The sequence below is a fragment of the Neofelis nebulosa genome, chromosome 8, assembly GCF_028018385.1.
Source record: "Neofelis nebulosa isolate mNeoNeb1 chromosome 8, mNeoNeb1.pri, whole genome shotgun sequence".
In the NCBI taxonomy this organism is placed as follows: Eukaryota; Metazoa; Chordata; class Mammalia; order Carnivora; family Felidae; genus Neofelis; species Neofelis nebulosa.
Window position 1 is genome coordinate 27,756,577 of NC_080789.1, and position 24,321 is coordinate 27,780,897.

The 24,321-nt window shown below is 40.1% G+C and overlaps 1 protein-coding gene across 4 annotated transcripts in view; it reads left to right on the forward strand.

Annotated features, from left to right (window-relative positions):
- The first annotated feature begins 3,499 nt into the window (after positions 1-3,499).
- Positions 3,500-24,321, forward strand: part of EEA1 (early endosome antigen 1) — a 111,857-nt gene continuing 91,035 nt past the window's right edge. For 3 of the 4 annotated variants that reach the window (XM_058741811.1, XM_058741812.1, XM_058741813.1), the window contains exon 1: positions 3,501-3,769. In XM_058741811.1, coding sequence (XP_058597794.1) covers positions 3,746-3,769 — 24 coding nt within the window. In that variant the 5' untranslated portion in view covers positions 3,501-3,745. Of the gene's footprint in view, positions 3,770-24,321 lie in introns of all 4 variants that reach the window. The other variant, XM_058741809.1, reaches the window with a different exon arrangement.

Consider the following 24,321-nt stretch of genomic DNA (forward strand, 5'->3'; position numbering starts at 1 on the left):
TTATCCATGGGATACAGGTGTGCTGTTTTGAAGGGACACATACACCCCCATGTTTATAGCAGCACTATCAACAATAGCCAAAGTATGGAAAGAGCCCAAATGTACATCGATGGATGAATGGATAAAGAAGATGTGGTGTATGTACACACACACACACACACACACACACACACAATGGCCTATTACTCGGCAATCAAAAAGAATGAAATCTTGCCATTTGCAACTATGTGGATGGAACTGGAGGGTATTACGCTAAGTGAAATTAGTCAGTCAGAGAAAGACAAAAATCCTATGACTCCACTCATATGAGGACTTTAAGAGAAAAACAGATCAACATAAGGGAAGGGAAACAAAAATAATATAAAAACAGGGAGGGGGACAAAACAGAAGAAGACTCATAAGTATGGAGAACAAACTGAGGGTTACTGGAGGGGTTGTGGGATGGGGGATGGGCTAAATGGGTAAGGGGCACTAAGGAATCTACTCCTGAAATCATTGTTGCATTATATGCTAAGTAATTTGGATGTAAATTTTAAAAAAGAAAAAAGAAAATTAAAAAAAAAAGAAAAAGGGTTAAATAAGAAAAAACAAAAAAAATACGTTGATTTCACAACTACAAAAAACACTTGTTTCCTTTCTCTACTTACAACCCTTTTATTTTTTTAAGATTTTTTAATTTTTATTTTTAAGTAATCTCAACACCCAGCATGGGACTTGAACCCACAACCCTGAGATCAAGAGTCACACACTCTACTGAATGTATCAGTCAGGAACCCCTACTTCTAACACTTCCAACACCCAATGTGCGGGGTTTTATTCCACACCAGGTAATTTGCCAATTCTCTGGATAGCAGCTGGGTGTCTGTTGGGAAAATGAAGAAAATTTTACACCACAAGATGGCCGATGGGACTAAAACAAGCTCTGGTCTCTAGTTTAGAGACCCCTCTTCTGGGTTCTTTTTGCCCTGTTTGCCGCGCGAGTGAAAACCCATCACAGATATGGAAGCTGACAACTATAAATTACCCTTCCCCCCTTCATCCGGGGCTCAGATCTTGGAGAAAGTCTCCTCTGAGACCGCTGGTGCTAAATAAATCTCCGATCCACCAAGATCTCCGAGTGCCGCTTGGTTTTTCCGCCAGCGTTCCGGCCTGGTTCTGTAACATGTCCTACAATTTAATTCAATTCTGATACAAACTACCTGGAGCCAGTGCAGACCCTCCAGGTTCAGGGCTCAGTCCACAAGATTTCCCCCACTTCAGACACCAGTCACAAGGTTCAGGTTGTCACCTTTACTTTGGACCAGTTGGCTATAAATTGGAGGTTCCCACAACACCCTCCTCAGGTTTGATAATTTGCTATAACAGCTCAAAGATCTCAGGGAAACTCTTTACTTACCATTACTGATTTATTATAAAAGATGCAACTCAGGAACAGCCAAATGGAAGGGATTCGTAGGGCAAGCTATGGGGGAAGGGGGAGGGGTTCCCTCTTCTCTGGGCATATCATTCTTCTAGTACCTTGGTGTGTTGGCTAACCTGGAAGCTCTCCTGGGTTTAGGATCGTTATAGAGGTTCTATTACATAGCTATGGTTGATTAAATCAATGACCATTAGTGATTAACTCTTTCAGTCCCTCTTCCCTACAGGAGGTGGGGGGGATGGGGGGGCCTCAAAAATTGCAACCTTCTAATCATGCCTTGACCTTTCTGGAGATTAGCTCCTATGAGAAAGCTATCTAGGGACCCCCAACCACCAGTCATCCCATTAGCACACAAAAAGACACTCAAGGGGCACCTGGGTGGCTCAGACCCTTGAGCATTCAACTCTTAATTCAGCTCAGGTCATGATTCCATGGTCCTGGGATTGGGCCCTGTGTTGGGCTCTGAGCTGAGCAGACTCAGTGTTCCATGCTGATTCATTCATTCATTCTCTCTCTCTCCCTCTGCACCTCTCCCCTGCTGGCTCTTGCTTTCTTTCAAGGGTCTTAGAAGCTTTGGTGTCAGGAAGTAGGGTCAAAGATTAAATATTAGAACAAAAGATGCTTCTAGCATCCTGCCAGTCAGGAAATTACAAGGGTCTTACAAACTCTGTGTCAGGATCTTGGTACAGAGACCAAGTATATATTTATTATGCCACATAGTTTTATCACCCTATGTTGGTCAAAGTATTTCCCATGTTGTCTGAAAATAAAGCACCCTGTGTCTGGAAAGATGGAAAAGTGTGTGCTTTGCTATGTTTGTCTGGAAATATTTAAGTGCAATAATCAATAGTGATTAATAATGTATTAGTTTTAGGTGTGACTATTTTGTTGCACTATAGACACACACACTAAAACACAGAACATGTTTGGAATAGAAACATATTATATCACATGCTTTACACTTTAGAAAAAACACTTACATTAACTCATTTGAAAATAGTATTTGCTGCATCTTTTCAAACAATCTGGAAGTACTTTCCAAAAAGCACTCCATTCATTGCTTGGGTAGGCAAGGTCAATTGCATTACTCCTTCTTTTCCTATTTAAATAATATTAAAGTTTTCTCTTCTTCTCAGGGTAAAACTTCTGAACCTCTTAGCTTGTGAATATTAGCAGAATGGTAGGACTCTGGAGCTGTGATTGTTGAGTTTAAATGATGACATGGTACCTGGAAGTCAATTTGAAGTCCATGTCCTTGTTTTGGCACACTGTTTATCTGTGACCTTATTATTTTTTCTTTATGAAACATACGCATTAATGTTGACTCAACTCATATACCTATTATTCGAATAGGACTTAAAATTCCTTAGGAGAATGGGCCACACATGTGCTTTAGAAAGACAAAGTGTATCATGTTAGCGACATCCGTCCATTAGATGTTGTTGTTATGGTCCAGAAAGGAGAACCCTAAACTTCTCTTGCCAACTCAAATTCCAGTTTCTTCCTATCCTTTCTTTTGATTCTATACTTTCTCTTTGGCTGAAATTGGAAGCAAAAGGGAGTAGAGAAAGGAAAGCAGGGGTTGAAGAGGAGGAAAGCCCAACAGACAGGTTAATCCTGTCTGCGATTCTCTGCTTTCACCCAGGGGCTAAGCTCTTCCAGCAGAAATGAAGATGCAGTCCAGGCTCGGTCGAGACCAGGGTCACGTTGACAAATGTGACGAAGCAGCCTGAGTTTTGGTCGCAGGTGCGCACCCCGCAACCCCTCCACCCGCCGAGGTCTGGGACCACCCCAGGCCGCGGCCCAGGTCTCCCCATCCACCTCCCGGCGGGCACGCGGTCGGCGCGCGGGCACGGCCTCTGACGGAGCGCGGGCGTGCGCTCGGCGGCCGCGGCGTCCCCTTGTCCGCCGGAAGGAGCGGCGGCGCCAGCGTCCTGCCGCCTGTCCGTCACGCAGCCGCCCACGCCGCCGTCGCTACGGATTGGTCGCAGGCCGGGCCGGGCCCCTTGGGGCCCCGCCCCCCGCGGATGGACAGGCCGGGAGGGCGTGGCGCGACGGGCGGGTCCGCCCAGCTGTCAGTTACGGGGGCGGCCCGGCCGGCGGGCGGGCGCTCGCTGGCTACCTCGTCTCTCGCTCGCGCGCGCTCCCTCTCGCCGCCTGTGGGGAAGTCGGGGCCGCCCGAGCGGCTGCCGCCACCGCCTCGCCCCGACCTCCTCCCCGGTCCCTTCCCGGCTCAGTCTCTCCCGCCCGCGCACCCCCGAGTAGTGAGTGGTCCCGCGTAAGGTCCGGAGAGTCACCGCGGCGGCCCGGGTGGTGTTTTAAACCATGTTTAGGAGGATTTTGCAGAGGGTAAGAGAGTGAAACCGTCTTTCCGGCAGCACGTGAGCGGGAGAGCCCGAGTCCGGGGCTGCGGGCGCCGCCGCCGAGCTGAGGAGCCCAGGCGGCGGCGTGGACGCCCCTCCTCAGCGCGGGCTCCTTCCTTCTGTAGGCCCCGCAGCCCCGGGAGGCGGTTAGGCCTCGGCCGTCCTCTCCGGGGGCGGGCCGCGGGGGCAGGGAGGGCGGGTGGGGCGGCGGCGGCGGGGCGGCAGGCCGGAGCCCGGGCCGGCGCCGAGTCCCCGGCGGCCCCGCGCGCCCAGGCCCGGCGCCGCGCTCCCGCGCGGGGCTGTCAGTGCGACGAGCGGCGGGGCGGGAGGGTGTGGTGCCGGCGCGTTCCTTCCAGCTCCGGGAATGGCAACGCAAAGGGAGTTAGTGCGTCCAGACGGGTGGAGAGCGCCCCGTGGGAGATCGCGGGAGGCTTGCTCAGCCTCTGCATCCTTCGCGCCCACCGCGCCCCCCAACTTTGCACGCACCTGCCACTCTTGGCTGGACAGTATTGCAGGGTAATGTGGTTAAACCCGGCCTAGCTCGGGCCCAATCGTGGTACCGACACTTACTGGCAAAGTCAGCTGAGGAAGAAGATATTACTCACTCTTGGAACCCCCCCCCCCCAACCCCCAGTTAAAAATGCGTTTCCCCCTCTCAGCCCAGGACCCTTTTTGAGCTCTCCAAGAATAAATTCGCAGTAAGCCTTATCCAGTGATATACGCATACTCCTTCACTTTCTGCCAGTGCTACTATCCCTATTGGAAATCTGGGGGGGAAAAAAACAACAACAAAAAACCCTTAAGATATAAAAAATAAGAACATTGGAAAGCTGTAGGTGTGTTGTTTAGAAATCAGTTCCTGGAATAATAATAGGGCATATTTTCCTACAAGAGTTACTGTACTCAAGTTTTTGTTTTGGATAGCTTTTTTTTTTTTTTTTTTTTTTTGAAAGTGATGGGGGTGTGCAACAAAATGTAAATGATTGAAAAGTTGGGGCCAAACTCATTAGATGGTTGCTGGGGAAGTAGCCTCACTAGTTCAAAGGACAAAAGAAATTAGTGCGTTTGTAGTATTCAGCCAAGGAATGTGCCAAAGACAGTTGAGTCATCCACTATATGGAAAGGGAGTGTTCTTGGCTCCTGCATAGCTTTGTGAAATGTTCAAGTCATGTGAAACTTGGTCATCCGTCAGGGGGAGAAATAGTTAACTTTTGAATCTACCACCCCGTATTGACATTTGATGATTTTCTGCAGTGGTTTTGTCAGAGTCTTTTAAAATCTTGATAAGCCGATGATTTTGGCAGTAGCAAGGGCATGCCCTTTACCCTTGCCGTCAGTTCCTGTGTTCAATAGTAAAGACATCTGTGCATGATTTGCTTGTAGTACTTGGAGATTTTTCTTTTATGGGACCTGGAGGAACGGATTAGCTCATGCTTCAGATTGTGTTTCTGTCATAGTTCCACATCTGAAAATTAGTTTGCCTATGGTCTGCTTTAAAGTTTATAAATAAAACAAAGTGTTTACTGACTTACCAGCAGCTTCTGGTAGGGTTGCCTGGCTGGCTCAGTCCGGGGAGCATGCGACTCTTGAGCCTGGGTTCAAGTTGTGAGTTCGAGCCCCAAGTTGGGTGTAAAGATTACTTAAAAAAAAAAAAAAAAAGATTAATTAAAAAAAAAGTATTCTGGCATTTATAGATTCGTTTTCAGAAATATGGAATACTTTCCAGTACTCTTGGTTTAATGTTGTTAAGCATTACCATCATATTAGGACTATTTTTATATAAAGACCACGTGTTGATACATAGATATCAACTGTGACCGAAGTTTTAATTAAAACTGCAAAATTGGAATTTATTCTGGTTATTACTGAGATGTGGTATAGAATCATCACATATGACTTAAGTCAGTTGAAGACTGACTTTCTTAACCAATGCGTTATTGACATTTGTGACTGGATAATTCTTTGTTGTGGGGGGCTGTCCTTTGAATTCTGAGATGTTTAGCAGGATCCCTGGCTTCTCCTCACTTCAGACCGGTAGCACCCTTCCCCCATTCCCTTTCCCCTCGTGGCAACCAAAAATATCTCTGTACTTTACCATATTCCCCTACGGACAAAATTGCCCTTGATTGAGAACCACTGTGTTAAATATGTATACTCTTTTATACGTATAAAATTTGAATTGTTTCTCAGTTACTATTTGTTCCCTGTGTATTTATTGAGTGTCAGTAAATGTCAGACATATGCAAGGGTCTGGGAAACACTTGATAAATTGGTCCTCCCTTTAAAACTCACAGCCAGATAGAGGATGTCGACCATTTAAAAGTAATTACAGAGTGCCCTGGGTGCCACTCTGGGTCAGGGTGTTGGGACCATCAGGAAAACTTCTGGTAGGAGGGCATATTCCTACAGTATATACCTTATTGACTCCACAGGTGGTATTCACTAACAAGTATAACTAGAATCTTTAAATTATGTAACATGGCAACCATTTTATTTTACCCCACCCTGATAATCTTATTTCTCGGCGGAGGTGATAAGATATTAAGATGAAAGTTGCTAATTTAGGGATTTGTTTGAAATGGTCTCCATGCTTTAACATTCTCTTTTTGGATGACCTTTTCATTTTAACTGCTGTTATTTTCTTCTGAATAGTGTCCTTTAAAAAGCATTTTTTTTTTTCAACTTTTTTTTTTTTTTATTTATTTTTGGGACAGAGAGAGACAGAGCATGAACGGGGGAGGGGCAGAGAGAGAGGGAGACACAGAATCGGAAACAGGCTCCAGGCTCCGAACCATCAGCCCAGAGCCTGACGCGGGGCTCGAACTCACGGACCGCGAGATCGTGACCTGGCTGAAGTCGGACGCTTAACCGACTGCACCACCCAGGTGCCCCTAAAAAGCATTTTTAAAGAAGAAACAGACAATGTGCTTGCAGTCAGTTGTAACTCTGAGTCACTGAACATCACCAATAAGGTCCCAGGGTACTTTACAGAAAATGTTTGTTTTCTTCTTCCTTTTTTTTTTTTTTTTCCCGTTAGCTTACTATAAGTTGTCTTTCTGAGGCTTGAAAGGGTCTGATTTAGAAAAAAAATTCTTTTTATGGTTGCTTCAACATGTATGTATTGACTATTTTGCTTAATGGTCCTTTGAAGAGAAATACGAATTTAAAGTGCTTGATGACCATGGGGCGTCTGGCTGGTTTAATTGGTGGAATATGCAATTCTTCATCTTGGGGTTGTAGGTTTGAGCTCCACGTTGGGTATAGAGATTCCTTAAAAATAAAATCTTAAAAAAAATAATAAAGTGCTTGATGACCAGACAGATAGATGATCAGCATTTAGTACTTTAGGCAGTATGTAAACTTTGTTGCTATTTCTTTCTTAAGGAATTTACAGTGGTTTAATTAGAGTATTAGATTTCCTTTCGCTGGTATATGCCAATAACATTGCTAAAGAAAAAAATGGACTTAAGTATTCTAGAATTGTAGAAATAAAAGGCTTTTTTTATGGTCAGCAGGTCTATTTGATTTTAAAAATGAGGAAGTATAAACAGATTAAGTGATTTATCTAAGGGCAACACGGTTAGTAGATGTCAAAACTGAGCCAAGAGCCAGATTTTCCCAACTCAATCCATTTCTCTTTCTCTGGTACCTTGTTGCCCTTTCCACTACTACTCAATTGATATGGTTAGCACTCTGCTAATCACAGTGGAAGATATTGGGAAAATATGAGACATAACTTCTTCCTCAAGGATATGATTAAGTGCCAGAGAAATTGGTACAGACAACGAAGGCTGTAGTGGTACAAAAGAGGAAAGATCAGAATGATCCTGTGTGAGTGGGTAGTCTCCTTGGAGAAAATGAGCATGAGGTGGGGTTTTGAAGAATGTGTGTGTGTAGGAGAGGTCTTAGGAAGGTTTCTTTTTCGGAAGGAGTTACAGTACAAGTAAAGATGCAGAGATGGGAATGAGTTCCTTCTTCCTGCCTTCCTCCTTCCTTTACATATTACTTTTCAGTAAGCAGATATTTGTAACACTTGGCTATGTGCTAGAAACTGGGGATACAACAGTGAATAAGATACAGTCCTTACACTCAAGTAGCTTACACCAAGTGACTTTTAGAGAGAAGAGATCTGTTTACAGCACAGAGAAATTGAGAGAAATTTACAAAGATAGTGTGACACCCCATTGTGGAGATTCTTGATCTTCTAGCTCATCCCTGTTCAATGCAAATGTGAATTTCATATGTAATTTGAAGTTTCTAGTAGCCACATTTAAAGTAAGAAGAGGTGAAAAAAGAATAAAAAGAGGTGAAATTAATTTTTAAAACATATTTCTTTTGACCATGTATCTAAAATATTCAATATAAAAATTATGATATATCTTACATTCTCTCTCTGTTTTTTAACTAGGTATCTGAAATCTGGTGTGTATTTTGTACTAACAGCATATCTCAATTTGTACTAATCATATTTCAATTATTCTATAGCCCTGTGTATTGGGTGGTGCCGTTTTAGTTGAATACATATTTAACTTTTAACTTTTTATTTGGAACTAGTTTCAAACTTACAAAAAGTTGCAAGAATAAAATAATAGGAACAAGGAACAGCTTTTAAAATTTTTTTTTTCAAGTTTATTTATTTATTTTGAGACAGAGAGAGAGAAAGGACAGAGGAGGGGCAGAGAGAGAGGGAGAGAGAGTGAATCCCAAGCAGGCTTTCAGATGTGGGGCTTGAACTCACAAACTGTGAGATCATGACCTGGGCTGAGATTAAGAGTCAGATGTCTAACCTACTGAGCACCTAGGTGCCACTACAAGGAACATTTTTCTCACTTTCTTCTCTCTTCTTTTTCTGTGTCTTTTTTTTTTTTTTTTTTCTTCTTCTTCTTCTCTGACTCATTTGAGGATCAATTATGGTCTTTTACCTCTGAATACTTCAATGAAGAATAGGAATATTTATTTACATAGCCACTGTATAGTTGCCAACTTTATAAATATACTTTGGTTCAGTTACTATCTATAATTCCAGTTTTGTCAGTTGATCCGGTATGTCCTTTGTAACATTTTGCCCTCACCAGTTTAGGGTCCAGTTAGGATTAGGTATTATATTTAGTTGTCATATTGCTATAGTCTCTTTTTATCTGGAACATTTCCACAGCATTTGTTTGTATTTATGAAGAGTACAGATCCCCTCCTGCTTTTTTCCCCCTACACTGTTCTTCATGTTATCTTTATGTGATATTTTCTTGTGATTAGATTGAGATTATGCATTCTTGGCCAGGATGTTGCCTAGAAGATGTTGCCTCACATCTGGAGACCCAGGGTGTCTTTCTGTCCTTCGTAGGTGCTGTTAGATTTGATTACCTTGTCAAAGGTCAAGGTGTAGCCCATTTTTGACTGTATAATACTATTCTTTCTTCTTTTGCCATTAGTAGGCATCTACTTATAAGACCCTGCAAATATCTTGCTCCTTATCAAAAATTTCCCTTAAATTATAGCATCCATTGTTCATTCTTTGTTGTTCATTGCCTATCTAGTCTTCACCATAATGACTGCAAAATGATGATTTTCCCACTCCAGCATTCCCTTCTCCTTCACCAATTGGTCATTGGGTTTCCCGTTCCTCCTTCCCTCTCTCCCTCCCTCTCCATTTCCTTTCTGTCAGCTTCCTTTTTTCTTTACTAATTTCAGTTTTTAAAAATGGTTTATAACTCATCACTGTTCTTAATTATTTTGGTGCTCTAATTGTGTCAGATTTGAACAGTGGGAGCCCATTAGGGTGGCCCTGTGTCCTTTTGACATTCTCCAATAATTTTTTTTTAACCTCTTCACTACTTTTTGGTATAACAGTGTATTCTAAGCTCATCCATTACTCTTTCCTAGCCCTGAAAATAGCCAATTCTCTGAGGAGCTCTGTTTCTTTTAGTGGGGATCCAGATCTGGGGTAACTTTTCTTCTTGTTTATTTCAGCAGACAAGTCTGACATTTTGAACTTTATTCTGTAGGCATTATGAAATCAATAAGATTTTATTAAGCAGGGGTGCCTGGCTGGCTCAGTTGTAAGAGAATGCAATACTTGGTCTTGGGGTTGTGAGTTCGAGCCCATGTTGGGTGTAGAGATTACAAAAATAAAATCTAAAAAAAAAAAAAAAGGTTTTATTAAGCAGTGAAATATATCTGGTATGCAAGACAGGCAAAATTTTCCTCTACCTTCTTAGGGTGTGTCTGGCTGGGCCTAAAAATTTAACTGACATAAGGCAGACTAACAGGAGAAAAGCATGCAAGTTTATTAAAATTTTACATGTATATGAGAAGCTTCACAAGAGTATGAGGACCCAAAGAAGTGACCAGACCAGGTGTTTATATCTTGTAGACAAAGAAACAATACGTTTGTGAAGAATTGACAAGACAGTGGGTTTGGGTTAGGGGTAGTAAGTGGTGAAGAAGTAGCCAAGAAGATAAAGGTTAGTTTAAGAAGTTTGTTTATGCAGATTTCTCAGTTCCAAATTCTCTGTGTCTACTGATGAGAAAATCTTTTTTCCTCCTGGTACAGCGAGGGTGCCTCTCACATGAGAGTTTTATCTCTTGCTTTCAAAAAGAAAAAAGAGGGTCAGAGTGTTCTTATACCTGCTGTTGTAGTGCCTTTAATTAAAGATAATCAATATGCTAACCGGGCATATTTTGGAATGACATTCTGGCTTTCTTCAGGCACAGAGTTGGGAGTTAAAAAGTTTGTGGAATGAGTATGAAAGGAATGTTTTAAGGAAGAGTAATTTGTCAGTGTTGCATGTGATGGATTAAAACCATAGGAGAGTATAGGTAGAGATGAGATAGGAGAGATTTTGATATTTTAGGCGCTCAGAAATTATAATTTACATTAGAATGACGACAGTGTGTGCAGAAAAAGGTAATGTATAAGGAAGACCTTTTGAACATATCTCTTCCTCACATGCGTAGTATGGGCCCACTGTGTGTTGTGGACACACTGATGAGTAAAAGACATAAACCCCCGTGGAGCTTGGTGTAAGAGAAACTGTTCAAAAATCCCATAGCTATATGGTCATGTGGGTGAGTCTTAGGAAGGAAAAGCACAGGGAGCCCCAAGAGCATACAGCAAGAGCGACCTGATCTAAACTAAGATGTTAGGGAAGGCTTCCTAGATTGGTTACACACTTAAGTTTGATGCAGTTACTACTAATTTATGAAACACATTTTAAAAAGTGGTATTATTTTCTCTCTGTGGAGATTTATTTTTAGTGTGTTAAGAATAGCGATTGAGATACAAAAGAACCAGGGCTCGAACTAAGTTTTCTCTTCTTATCCTGGTGGTCTTTTGCTTGAGCTAAAGAGACAGTATAATTAGTGGTTAACAGTCTGAACTCTCGAGCCAGACTGTCTAGGGTGATATTGTTTCCTAGTTACTAGCTGAGTAGCTTTGGGCAAGTTACTTGATTTCTCTGTCTCCTTAATAATAATAGTACCTGTCTCATAGGGTTGTTGTGAGGGGGTACTGAATTAATACACGTAAACGTCTCTGACAGTATCTGGCACAGAGTAACTACCTCTCTATAAATATTAGCTATTGCTGATGTTGGTATTTTGTTACTATATACTCCAGGTTTCTTCAAGGAACACTTTTCTTATCAATCTCCTTGTGTATGTGTGTGTGTACATGTGTGTACAGTCATTCATCATACTATTGGGCATTTATTCTGTGCAAATTGCTGGGCTTGGGGATAAAAACTCTTGCGGAGTTTTAATGAGGGAGACAGATACTTAAATAATTACAAAGTAATTTGGAAGATGTTGGGGCACCTGGGTGGCTCAGTTGGTTAAGCCTCCAACTCTCAGTTTAGGCTCAGGTCATGATCTCACGGTTTGTGAGTTTGAGCCCCACATCGGGCTCTGGGCTGACAGTGCAGAGCCTCCTTGGGATTCTCTCTGTCTCTCTCTGTCTCTCTGTCTCTCTCTGTCTCTCTGTTTCTCTCTTCCTCTCTCTCTCTCCCTCACCTTCCCTGCTCATGTGCGCTCTCCCTCTTTCAAAATAAATAAATAAAAACTAAAAAAACCCACAATGTGATGTGCTAAGTGTTAATAGATACACAGAGGAAGAGTTTGTGAGCACAAAAGAAAGAGTAATTCTGTGAGGGGAGGGGTAGGTGGAGACTGTTGAAGGCCTTACGGACACTGGCAGTGACAGGCCAAGAGGAGCAAGGGAGAGGAGCCATCTTTCGAGACGGGGGCCAAGCAAACGCAAGAGCATGAAATAGCGAGCACAGCATTAGGGGAAGTGTGAACATTTCTGTATGTGGATGGGGGTAGTTATAAGAGATGAGACTGGAAGTTTTGGTCTATATACCATAGGCGATAAGGAGCCTTGGAATTTTTTAAATGATGAAATCTGTAATAAGGAAAACCCTCCAAAAATATTTTTTCCAGGTAATCTTTATAAAAAGTAAATTGGGTAAACCACTCTTTTGTCTAAAATCTGTTGGTGACTAATCACTGCCCACAGGAGATGTCCAAACTTTTTACTTTGGCACACAAGGCCCATAATGCTCTGGTCCCTTTATAGGATTTCAGGCTCATCTCCATCTACTGCACATGCTCTGCCCCTGCCTTTCTCACCAGTTGTGTTTCCCACCAGTTGTGTTTACCCTGTTCTCTCATCCCTTCATACCTCTGTAGAAGTGCTTCGTTCTGCTCACAGTGTCCTACCATCACTTGTAGGCATTGCTCAGTTCAGATGACACTGGGACTTACTTGCCTGCTTTTTTTTTTTTTTTTCCCCCTCCTCTTCTCCCAAAACATCCCATACTAATTAGGAGAACAGGCTTTTGGTATTAGACTGTCATTTAAGGTCTGGGCTCCTCCACTCATGAGGGTGAGATCTTGCACAAAATTTCAGGCTCTCTGAGACCCAGTTGCTTTATCTGTAAATGGAGGATTTTATATACCTCAAGTGTTGTGGAAGGATTAAATGCAATAATGTTCATGAAGCACTCACCACAGGATCTAGCATTCAGTACACATTTAGTATTTAAGAGCTATTATACTTCAGGTCTCTAGAAAAATTTTTATGTTGTTTTTGTAATTTGTTTACTTGACTATTTGTCTACTAGACTTGAGCTCTCTTATGGTGGGGATTTTGTTTTCTTTTTTAGTGGGTAGGCTCTAAGTTGGTGTTTGATGCTTGGTGGTTTTTCACTAACATACTCTGACTACTTGGTGGCTGTGTAGAGAGGATGGCTCCATTAGGGGAGAGACTGGCTAGAGAATAATAACGTTTAATTCCTAAAATTGCTGCACATTAGAATCATTTGGAATTCTTATCCAAATTCTTCCATTGAAACAGAATTTCTGGATCTCTAGTTTTCAGTTCAGGAGATGGTTAAAGCTTGAATTTAGACAATGGCTTTGGGGATAGAGAAAGAATAGAATGATTTTCAAGAAAATTAAGGCGTAAAATTGATAGGGTTTTTGGACTTGTGAGTAGTTTGGGTAACTGAGAGGATGATGGAATGGACTAAGGTAAAGAGTAGAGGAGGAAGAAGAGCAGGTTTGGGGAGGAAGATGAATGTGAACTAGAGGTGTGGCCATCCCAGTGGAGATGTTCACGAGGCAGGTGGAAATATAGGTCCAACACACAGGAGACAAGTGGAGGCAAGTATTAGATACGTACAGATGTTGTAGAGAAGTCAAGTCAAATAAGGACAGAGAAGTGTCCACTGAATGGAACAGTTGAGTCATACCTAGTTCAGTTTCAGGAGAGTCATAGGGATAAATTGGGAAGTAAGGAAGTAGAAGCAGAGAGCACAGATTACTTCTTGAGGAATATAGAGTAGAGGAAGCAGAAACTAATTTAATATTAAATGCATGAATGAAATTTGTCATCCTTAGACCACGTTCTAATAAATGATTTTTATCTTATTTTAAAGTTTAAAAAAAAATTTTTTTTAATGTTTATTTTTGAGACAGAGAGAGATAGAGCATGAACAGGGGAGGGGCAGAGAGAGAGGGAGACACAGAATCTGAAGCAGGATCCGGGCTCTGAGCTGTCAGCACAGAGCCTGACGCAGGGCTTGAACTCACAGACCGTGAGATCATGACCTGAGCTGAAGTCGGATGCTTAACCCACTGAGCCACCCAGGGACCCCTGGTTTTTTTTTTTTTTTTTTTTTTTTTTTTGAGAGAGAGAGAGAGAGAGAGAGAGAGAGAGAAAGCACAAGTGGGGGAAGGGGCAGAGAGAGAGGAAGAGCAAGAGAATCCGAAGCAGGCTCCACACACCCTGCCAGCGTGGAGCCCGATGTGTGGCTTGAATCCATGAACTGTGAGATCATGACCCAAGTTGCTTAACCAACTGACCCACCCAGGTACCCCTAATGATTTTTATTTTCAAGAATTATAAACTTCCTCAAATCAGTTTAAGTTGAAAGGGGGATTTATTGTAAAATTTCAAAGTGATCCATGAATAAGAATTGCTATACAGTTGGGTCTGAAGAGAATGATGTCAGGGACAGAGGGAGTTTTTCTCTTTGTCTCACTGTTTCATGGACCACTGGCATCATTGTGTCTCTGTGTCCATCCTCCTCATTGCTGCCTACTCAGTATGCTCAAGACCCCAAATGGTCATCTGACCACACAGTTCTACTTACTTTTCACCTTAGTTTTGTGTAGCCAACTGACTCAGTGTCTCAATTCCCAAAATCCGAGAGAAGACTAAAATGTCCTCAGCATCTTTTCTTGTTGGGTTGTGCATAGGTCTCTGGCTGGCCAAAGGTGTTCATTGATGGTTTAGTCAACTGAGGTTGGAAGTGGAGTTGGTCATATGATACTTAGGACTGTTCCTTCTAAGAGTGGTATCATGAAACACACATTTTGCATATCATTCTTCTAGAAATAAGCTTTACCATGGCTCTGAAATAGTGATAATAGTTATGATTAAGTTCATTTGGTTCTAGGAATAAAGGATCCATCAGCTTAGCTCAAAAATAGCATAGTAGTGGTTATAAGGATGCACTTGGCAATAAGATGGAATTTCATAGAATTTCAAAACCAAACATTTAATATGGTGCTGAGCCTCTCAGACACTTTTACTGGAAGGCTTTGAAGGCTCTAAGGCAGTGCTATTCGGAACTTCATGACAGGGCTTTATAGATTATCACTCTAGAGTTGAGCTATTAAAGGACTCAGTAACTCTTCATATATTTGTGTCCCCTATATCTATCTACTTTTGATTTTGCTCTCAGCTAATTTTCTTACCCTCTATTCTAGTTTTTTTTTTTTTCTTCATGGCTTCTGCATACTCAGAGTCTATGGTCTTTTGAAACCTTAGCTGGTTTATAGCTTTGATTTGCTGAAGTCTTTCATGTACTTTTACTTTATCTCCTGACTACACTGTTTATCTATTTAGTGCCAGTTTATGTGGCTAATTGATCACTTTTCTTCATGGTTTGCAGTTCAAAGGCCTAATAAGCATGGAACTCAGCAGTAGTTCATTCTTGGTATTGGGGTGTTTTTTTTTTTTTTTTTTTTTTTTTTTTTTTGCCACTTGGCCATGTTATTGGCTGCTAGCTAGCTTGTGAATATTTGCTGTCTGGTCCAGGTGATCACATCTTTTGTCATGGCAGTAGACATGGGGTCATATAACCTGGCTGTCTTGGACTGTATTCTCAACCTGGGCTATGGTAGGATAGTTTACTTTAGGATGGAACCGTGGCCATTGCCTGTACTATGATTGATTGACATATTTAATACAATAACATGAATAATTTAGTTGCACTGACATCTGTTTAAGTGTTGCATGGACTGTAGCAGTAGTTGAAATTTAAAACCACCCTTTCCCCCGTCATTTCAGTTTTTAATATCAGACTATGGCTAAGTTTTACATAAATATGCTAATATAAAAGTTTTTAGAGTTTCATTGATACTTTATTTGGACTTTATTGGCTAAATAATATTTGGAAAATGTATTAAGAATTTCTGTCTTTATACAGTGCTATGTCAGAATACATTGTCTTGTGAGATGGATTAAATGGTAAATCATATTGAGTCAGATCTCTGATAAGGAAGTATGCATTTATTTTGTCCTGTGAGACATTTTTTTAATTTAACCTCATATCTGCTTGTACCTTTTTGAATGTTTGAAGCAATGATCTAGTTTTAAAATAAAAATATTTAAAAATAATAAAATATGTTTCTGGTTATGAAAATAAACCATGTATATCATAGAAGTTTGAATATATCAGAAAAGGAAAATTGAGAAGCAACAGGGCTATAGCATTGTGGATGGTTTAACATTAAGAACACAAGCTTTGAAGTCAGATGGAATCCCAGCTTTATGCATTATTACATTAAAAAATACATTTTTTAATGTTTATTTTTGAGAGAGAGAGAGAGACAGTGTAAGCAGGCAGGGGGCAGAGAGAGAGGGAGACAGAGAATCCAAAGCAGGCTCCGGGCTCTGAGCTGTCAACACAGAGCCCAATGTGGGACTCATACTTGCGAACTGTGAGATCATGACCTGTGCCGAAGTTGGACACTTAACTGACTGAGCCACCCAGGCGCCCCAGTGTGTTATTATATTTGTAAGCTTAGCTGACAATTTATTTAACTTTCTTTAACTGTATTTCCCCCCTTGGCTAAATGGGAACAATCCCTTTGACTTTATTCAAGGATTGTTAAAAGCATTAAATGATATAGTGTAGACAAAGTGCTTGGCATTATGCCTGTCATAGAGGTTATATGTTAGCTGTTGTTAATAGAAAGATAGAATATTTCATTTAGCAGATGACCGATTGACATTTTTTTAGTATAAAATTCAAGTTTCTTACTTGCATCATTTTAAAAATGCAAATAATCTAGAAGAAGTGGATACTCTGAGCTTTACAATAAGATTCATGGGTTATTTTGATTTTGTTAAATTTTTGAGTATAAAAGCACCTGGGCAAGTAGAGAAATCCCTGAATTTGAATCAGAAGACTTGAGTTCATGTTCTCTATCTCTGCAGTCAGTGTGATCTTAGGCAAATCATGGAGTTTCTCTTGACTTCACTTTCCTTATCTGTCCACTGAGGGCATCATCACCTAGGCAATTTCTAAAGTGCTTTTCAGGGTAAGCCTGTTACTTGAAAACCAAAAGAGTACCAAGATTTTGAGTCTGCAGATCATTTGCAGCCCTGAGGTAGCATTTTAAGTGTTATATAACAAATCAAAATAACTTTTAACCTATTTTCTAGCATCTTTGCTAAGGAAAAAAAAACCTGTCTTTAGAGCAAGAATTCAGTGATAAAATTTGATAACTCGTGTAAGGTTACTGTCACAGCACTGCCATGTAGTAGTTTTCAGAAGATAGTAGGTCCCCTTCTCTACTGAGATCTTCCTTGCCCCCAGCATGCAGCCCTTTATAAGTATCTCAGATGCAAGTAAGGGACATTCATTACAGCAGATGCTTTGATGCAGCACCTAGATCTTCCTTTAAGATGGAGTCACATTCCCCTAGCTGCCTGGAGTCATGGCTGCCGATGGCTCTTGGCTGCATCCTTCTCTGGGAGTTGCCCTAACAGAAAGAAGCTGCCTGATCCAAGATTATGTCCCTTTCCTGGAAACAGCCTGTACTTCATTACTGGTTGATGTGGAGAATACAAAGAATCCTCCTCTTGCCTTGGTTAGGGACTTCTGTGAAGGACCATCCAGCTTTAGGACTCTTGGTGGGATTAACTAAGGCCACTGTTGTAATTGTGCTACTGATTAGCACTGTTCATCTGCTTTCTCTGCCCTGTCATATTGCCCCTGTGCCCGTACAGGTGTTCTTGGGAGCATTGCCCAGTAAAACTGCTTGTAGTTTTCAGGGCCTCAGAGTCTGTTTCCTTGGGAGCCCAGATTATGAATCATCTGCTATTTGGATAGTGTGTCTTAGAGATTTTTGTGTCATAAAACATGATTATATTCAGGATGGTTTTTAATTTTATTATCTTTGTGTTCTACTTCTTTAAACTGATCCTCTATAGATCTCTTAGAAAAGGAATCTGTAGTCAGTGGATTAGAATTTGTTAGATTCTAAAGTACCATGCAAGACTATTTGCTGGGATTTTAAGTGTGGCACACTGATGCTCTGTTCGGGAGGTTTTATTATCAGCACCATTCCCAGTTCCCTCAACAGATTTTAAGACTTAAAGAATGAAAAGTGGCTTCTTTTTATTTTTGTAATGTTTATTTATTTTTGAGAGAAAGAGACCAGTGTGAGTGGGGTAAGGGTAGAGAGAGAGGGAGACACAGAATCTGAAGCACGCTTCAGGCTCCGAGTTGTCAGCACAGAGCCTGACGTGGGGCCCGAGCTCATGAACTGTGAGATCATGACCTGAGCTGAAGTTGGACACTATCCGACTGAGCCACCCAGGTGCCCTGAAAAGTGGCCTCTTCTTAAGACTAGATTTTGAACCCTATTTTGGTATATTTTTGTGTCTGCCTATCTGTATTTTTTGAATCAAAACACCTGATACTCTAAATTTGCTTCAAATATATAGCTCAATTGTGATTATATGTTAGATATTTAAAAAATGTTGGATATTAAATACTTTTACTCCTTTACCTAATATTGACTTAATTGTATGATGTCTGTAAGCCCAATTTAGTTACTAATAACTTATCTGTAATTAGTTTTAATAGTCTCAGTCTCTTACTGATTTAACTGCCTTTTTCTTTTTCTTTTTTTTTCTTTTTGGCTGCTTTTGAGAGATGTTACTTTCACATAACCATTAATAACTGGTAAAAGTTTTAGAGTTTTGAAAGTGTCCATAAGAAAGCAAAGTGTATATAGAGATTGGAAATATAGTTGATTGTTTCTGTGTTTTTCTTCCTGTTTATTTTGAGAGAGAGTGAGGGAGCACAGGGGAGGAGCAGAGAGAAAGAGAGAGAGAATCCCAAGCAGGCTCCTTGCTATCAGCACAGAGCCCCACATGGGAATTGATCTCATGCGCCATGAGATCATGACCTGAGCCAAAAAGGAGCTGGAAGCTTAACTGACCGAACACCCAGGCGCCCCTGGACGTGCTTTTAAGTTAGCCAATTTAGGACTCAAATGAATCATGGAATGAGAATTTTAGAGCTGGAAGGACCCGTGATCTTGTCCTGTCCCTGTAATTCTTCCTTGAAGAAGCTGAGATTAGAGAAATTGTCTTGATGGGGATCAGACAGATGACCAAGAAATATTTTGGTTAGTAGAGAGAATATTGAATTGGGACCTGGGAAACCTGTTTTAATTGCAACTTTACCATTACCAGAGTGATGTCAATCAAGTAAGCTTAGTTTCTAGGGCTAGTTTCATCATCTATGAAGTGATACAATTGGAATATAATTTCTGAGATGTTTTCCAATTTTTAAACTTTGTTTCTCGTCTTAATGATATGAATGACTACTATGTACAGCATATCTACCAAATGCTAGGCAGTGTTTTAAACATTTTAAGTGTATTATTTCATGTAATTCTTACAACAGTTCTGTGAGGCTGACATTATTAGTTCCACTTTACAAATGGGAATTTGGGGCTTAGAGAAGTTAAATAAATCTACAAAGCTTCTTAGTGGGTAACTGGAATGAATGCAGATCTGTGAGACTCTGGCTTCTGTATTCTGAATCACTATTCCTAGATTTAGGTGGACTTTTGCTTTTGGAACACTTAATAGGCACTGCTGAAAATAGGAGCCAGTTGCATTAGGTAAATATATGCTTCTGACACCCGTCTCTGGCATAGGGTAGTATTGTGTGTCAGTATGTTAGCCAGGAAAGACTTAGGATTCAGAAGTATATTGTGTGTTAGTACCTAGGAAATTTTGGAGAGGATTGAAATTAGATACAACCGGGGGATAGCCTCTTAGAAGCCCCTTTGAAAGACAAATTGAATAGGAATTGCACTCAATTTAGCATTAATAATTTAACAACATGAGTGATTGTATTTGCTTACTCATTAAAGTTGTAGGATGGTTCCAGGTTAGGTGGAATTGCTCACATTTCAGAAAGTAGGAATTGTTCTCAGTTCAAAGCTGATGAAAATGAGTTAGTTAAATGTGGTATGTTGGCAAAGAAGCTTGCCATTTTTAAAAATTATTTATTTATTTATCTTAAGTAACCTCTCCACCCAGCACGGGGCTGGAACTCATGACCCCAAGATCAAGAGTCACACATTCTACCGATTGAGCCAGCCAGATGTCCTGAGAAGCTTACTATTATTGTATGTGGTTGTATGATGGATAGAGAAGCTTCCGTGAAGTCATTGGTACCATAAGTTTTCTAGGTCATATTATTGCAAAAGTCTGAGTAAGCTTTCTTCCTTCAGAATATATTCTGTTTTAAGAAGGCAGAGAAATAAGAAGGAAGTTTCAGGACAAAAAAAAAGTAATTAGCAAAAATGAATTATGAAACAAGTTTAAAGGTGTTAGAATTATAATGGAGATGAGAATATAGAGTATTAGTGACCATTTTCAAGGTTGAAGACTTAGAGCAAGTAAGAAGGACTTAAGAGACAAATTTTACATGAAGTTTGAGGCTGACAGCCAGGAGTTAGAATTAGGAATACAGGAGGTGTGAAATGAAAAGTAGAAGGTCCCCTCCCTAGGGAACACTGGTAATAGTGTCTTTGTATTTTTCCACAATTTTCTGACGCATATATCCATTAATATTATACAGATATGATCATAGTCTTCATATTGGGTTTTAATTTTTTTCACTTAATATAGTTTGGAGATCTTTAAGTACCAGCACTTTCAGAACTACTTCTTTTATTATTTGTTTATTTTTAATAACTACGTTATATTCTATGGATTAGCAGAATATGGCTAGTCCCCTGTTCTTTCCTTTTACTCCCTAGGCTTCTTGGGCTTACTTAGGTCTGTTTACTAGGACTATTTTTGGCAAACTTGATAAAAGATTTTTTTGGTGGTGGTAGTAGGGTTATGTAGTTATATCTTTGACTTGCTTACTTTTCTGGGAAGGTAAATCCCAGAAGAAAAGCCACCTCTACTCTGGAAAAATAAAGGATACAGAAATGGGGAAAATGTAGTTCTTGGGAGGTACAGCTTTTGTTTCCAGTGCTTTTGAGGATGGGTTCACTAGTTTTAAAACCTCTTGTGGGATGAAACTGTTGAAATGTTGATGGGTCAAAAATGAATTGCTAGTTTTATACAGTTCTTTATATTAAGTATGTAATTTAAAGGCTCTTTAACTTTTTCACCATTCAGCTCCTTTCTTTTTTTCTCAGATGCAGGAGTTGTCATCAGATCCAGATACCTGACTTTTATTTATAAATTCATGTCTCAAGCATACCATTTTGGGAAAGAATCTTACTATGTTTTTTAGAGTAGGGTAGATAATAGATGATAGAATCGTTAAAACATGAGAATCTTATGGATTTTAAATGAACACAATAAAGACAGACTCTGGGTAAGTTTAGAACATTTTAGAAGGTTACATTTTGGGAAAATGTGACAGGAATGTGGATCATCTATTGAGGTTTGCTTCTTTTTTTTTTTCTTTTTAATATCAAGAAAAGTTTCACTGTAAAAGTAATTTGACTATGGATCTAAAATTCCGAAAAAAAAAAAAAATGAGCAACACCAAAACCTGAAAAACTAAAAACCAAAATATCCATAACTGTTTTGCTACAGAAATCATTATTTATATTTTGGGATATATATCCTTTGAATCTCTCATATGAATAGTTTTTGTACACAATTATAATTACAGTGTGTATGTTTTCTTATTTTTCTGTGCAGCTTTTATAATCATTTTAATGGATGAATTTCAAAGTAGTATCACTTTTTCCTTGGCATTTTATATTAAATATTTAATAGTTATGAATAGGTTGTTTGCTTGTTGAGACAAATGTGTAGTGAATTGCTCTCAGTCTTGGGTGCTTACAGTGCATCTCAGTGGAGATGTCCAGCAGAGAAGCAGTATGGTTTAGTGATGATGAGCTGGTTTGCTCAAGTTAAAATCCTTTCTTCCATTAATTAGCCATGTGACTTTGGGCAAATTACTTATTTCCACACCTCATTTCTCTCGTGTGAAATGGAAATAATGATAGTATGTACCATTAATGTTTTTTGCTGAGGATTATTAAGTTAGTTGTTGTGCTCTGAATCTTGCCCAGTGTTTTACTAGATTTTCAGTTCCTTTAAGGTAACATCTAGATAGTAATGAATGATGATGTTAGAGAAGAAAAAGAAGAAGACCTTTAATCCTCCAGATTGTATGTATCATTGGGATGGAATATCAAGTATTAGAGACAGATTGGTAATGGTTGGCATGGATGGCAGATGGATGGACTGTGTTGATCTTTTTAGCAACCCTCAAATGATTGTAGTTTAGTTGGTGTAGTAGAGAGAGCAATGCAAGAGGAATCAGAAGATTAGCATTTTAGATTTTTTTTTAAAATTTATATTCAAGTTAGTTAACATACACTGTAGTCTTCACTTCAGGAGTCGAACCCAGTGATTCATCTCTTACAAATGATACCTGGTGCTCATCTGAAAAGTGTGCTCCTTAATGCCCGTCACCCATTTGAAATCCCCCCACCCCCTTCCAGCATCTCTCAGTTTGTTCTCTGTATTTAAGAGTCTCCTATAGTTTGCCTCTCTCTGTTTTTATCTTAGTTTTCCTTCCTTTCCCCTAGTTCATCTGTTTGTTTTTTATATTCCATTGATGAGTGCAATCATACAGTATTTGTCTTTCTCTGACTGACTTATTTCGCTTAGCATAATACACTCTAGTTCCATCCACGTTGTTGCAAATAGCAAGATTTCATTCATTTTGATTGCTGAGTAATATTCAATTGTATATATATATACACCACATCTTCTTTATCCTTTCATCCATTGATGGACATTTGGGCTCTTTCCACACTTTGGCTATTGTCCATAGCACTGCTATAAACACTTGGGTGTATGTGCCCCTTTGATGCAGCGCTCCTGTATCCTTTGGATAAATATCTAGTAGTGCAATTGCTGGGTCATAGGGTAGTTCTATTTTTAATTTTTTGAGGAACCTGCATACTGTTTTCCAGAGTGGCTGCACCAATTTGTATTCCCATCAACAGTGCAAAAGGGTTCTCCTTTCTCCACATCCTTGCCAACATCTGTTGTTGCCTGAGGTGTTAATTTTAGCCATTCTGACAGGTGTGAGGTATTATCTCATTGTGGTTTTGATTTGTATTTCCCTGATGATGAGTGATGTTGAGTGTCTTTTCATGTGTCTGTTTGCCATCCGGATATCTTCTTTGGAAAAGTGTCTATTCATGTTTTCTACCCATTTCTTCTCTGGATTATTTATTTTTGGTGTGTGTGTTGAGTTTTGTAAGTTTTTTATAGATTTTGGATACTAACCCTTTATCTGATATATATCATTTGCAAATATCTTTTCCCATTCCATAGGCTGCCTTTTAGTTCTGCTAATTGTTTCCTTTGCTGTGCAGAGAAGCTTTTTATCTTGATGAGGTCCCAATAGTTCATTTTTGCTTTTGTTTCCATTGCCTCTGGAGATGTGTCAAGTAAGACGTTGATGTGGCTGAGGTCAAAGATGTTGCTTCCTGTTTTCTCCTATAGGATTTTGATGGTTTCCTGTCTCACATTTAGGTCTTTCATCCATGTAGAATTTATTTTTGTGTGTGGTATAAGAAAGTGGTCCAGTTTCATTCTTGTGCATGTTGTTGCTGTCCAGTTCTCCCAGCACCATTTGCTAAAGAGACTGTCTTTTTTCCATTGGATGCTCTTTTCTGCTTTGTTGAAGTTTAGTTGACCATACATTTGTGGGTCCATTTCTGGGTTCTCTGTTCTGTTCCGTTGGTCTCCGTGTCTGTTTTTGTGCCAGTACCAAACCATCTTGATGATTACAGCTTTGTAATATAGGTTAAAGTCTGGGATTGTGATGCCTCTAGCTTTGGTTTTCTTTTTCAACATTACCTTGGCTATTCGGCATCTTTTCTGGTTCCATACAAACTTTAGGATTGTTTGTTCTAGCTCTGTGAAGAATTTTGATGGGGATTGCATTGAATAAGTAGATTGCTTTGGGTAATATTGACATTTTAAGAATATTTGTCCTTCCAGTCCATGAGCATGGAATATTTTTCCATTTCTTTGTGTCTTCTTCAGTTTCTTTCATAAGCTTTCTAGTTTTTAGTGTACAGATCTTTTACCTCTTTGGTTAGGTGTATTCTTAGGTATTTTATGGTTTTTGGTGCTATTGTAAATAGGATCGATTCCTTGATACCTCTTTCTATTTTTTTTTTTTTTTTAATTTTTTTTTCAACGTTTTTTATTTCTTTTTGGGACAGAGAGAGACAGAGCATGAACGGGGGAGGGGCAGAGAGAGAGAGGGAGACACAGAATCGGAAACAGGCTCCAGGCTCCGAGCCATCGGCCCAGAGCCCGACGCGGGGCTCGAACTCACGGACCGCGAGATCGTGACCTGGCTGAAGTCGGACGCTTAACCGACTGCGCCACCCAGGCGCCCCAATACCTCTTTCTATTTTGCTTCATTATTGGTGTATGGA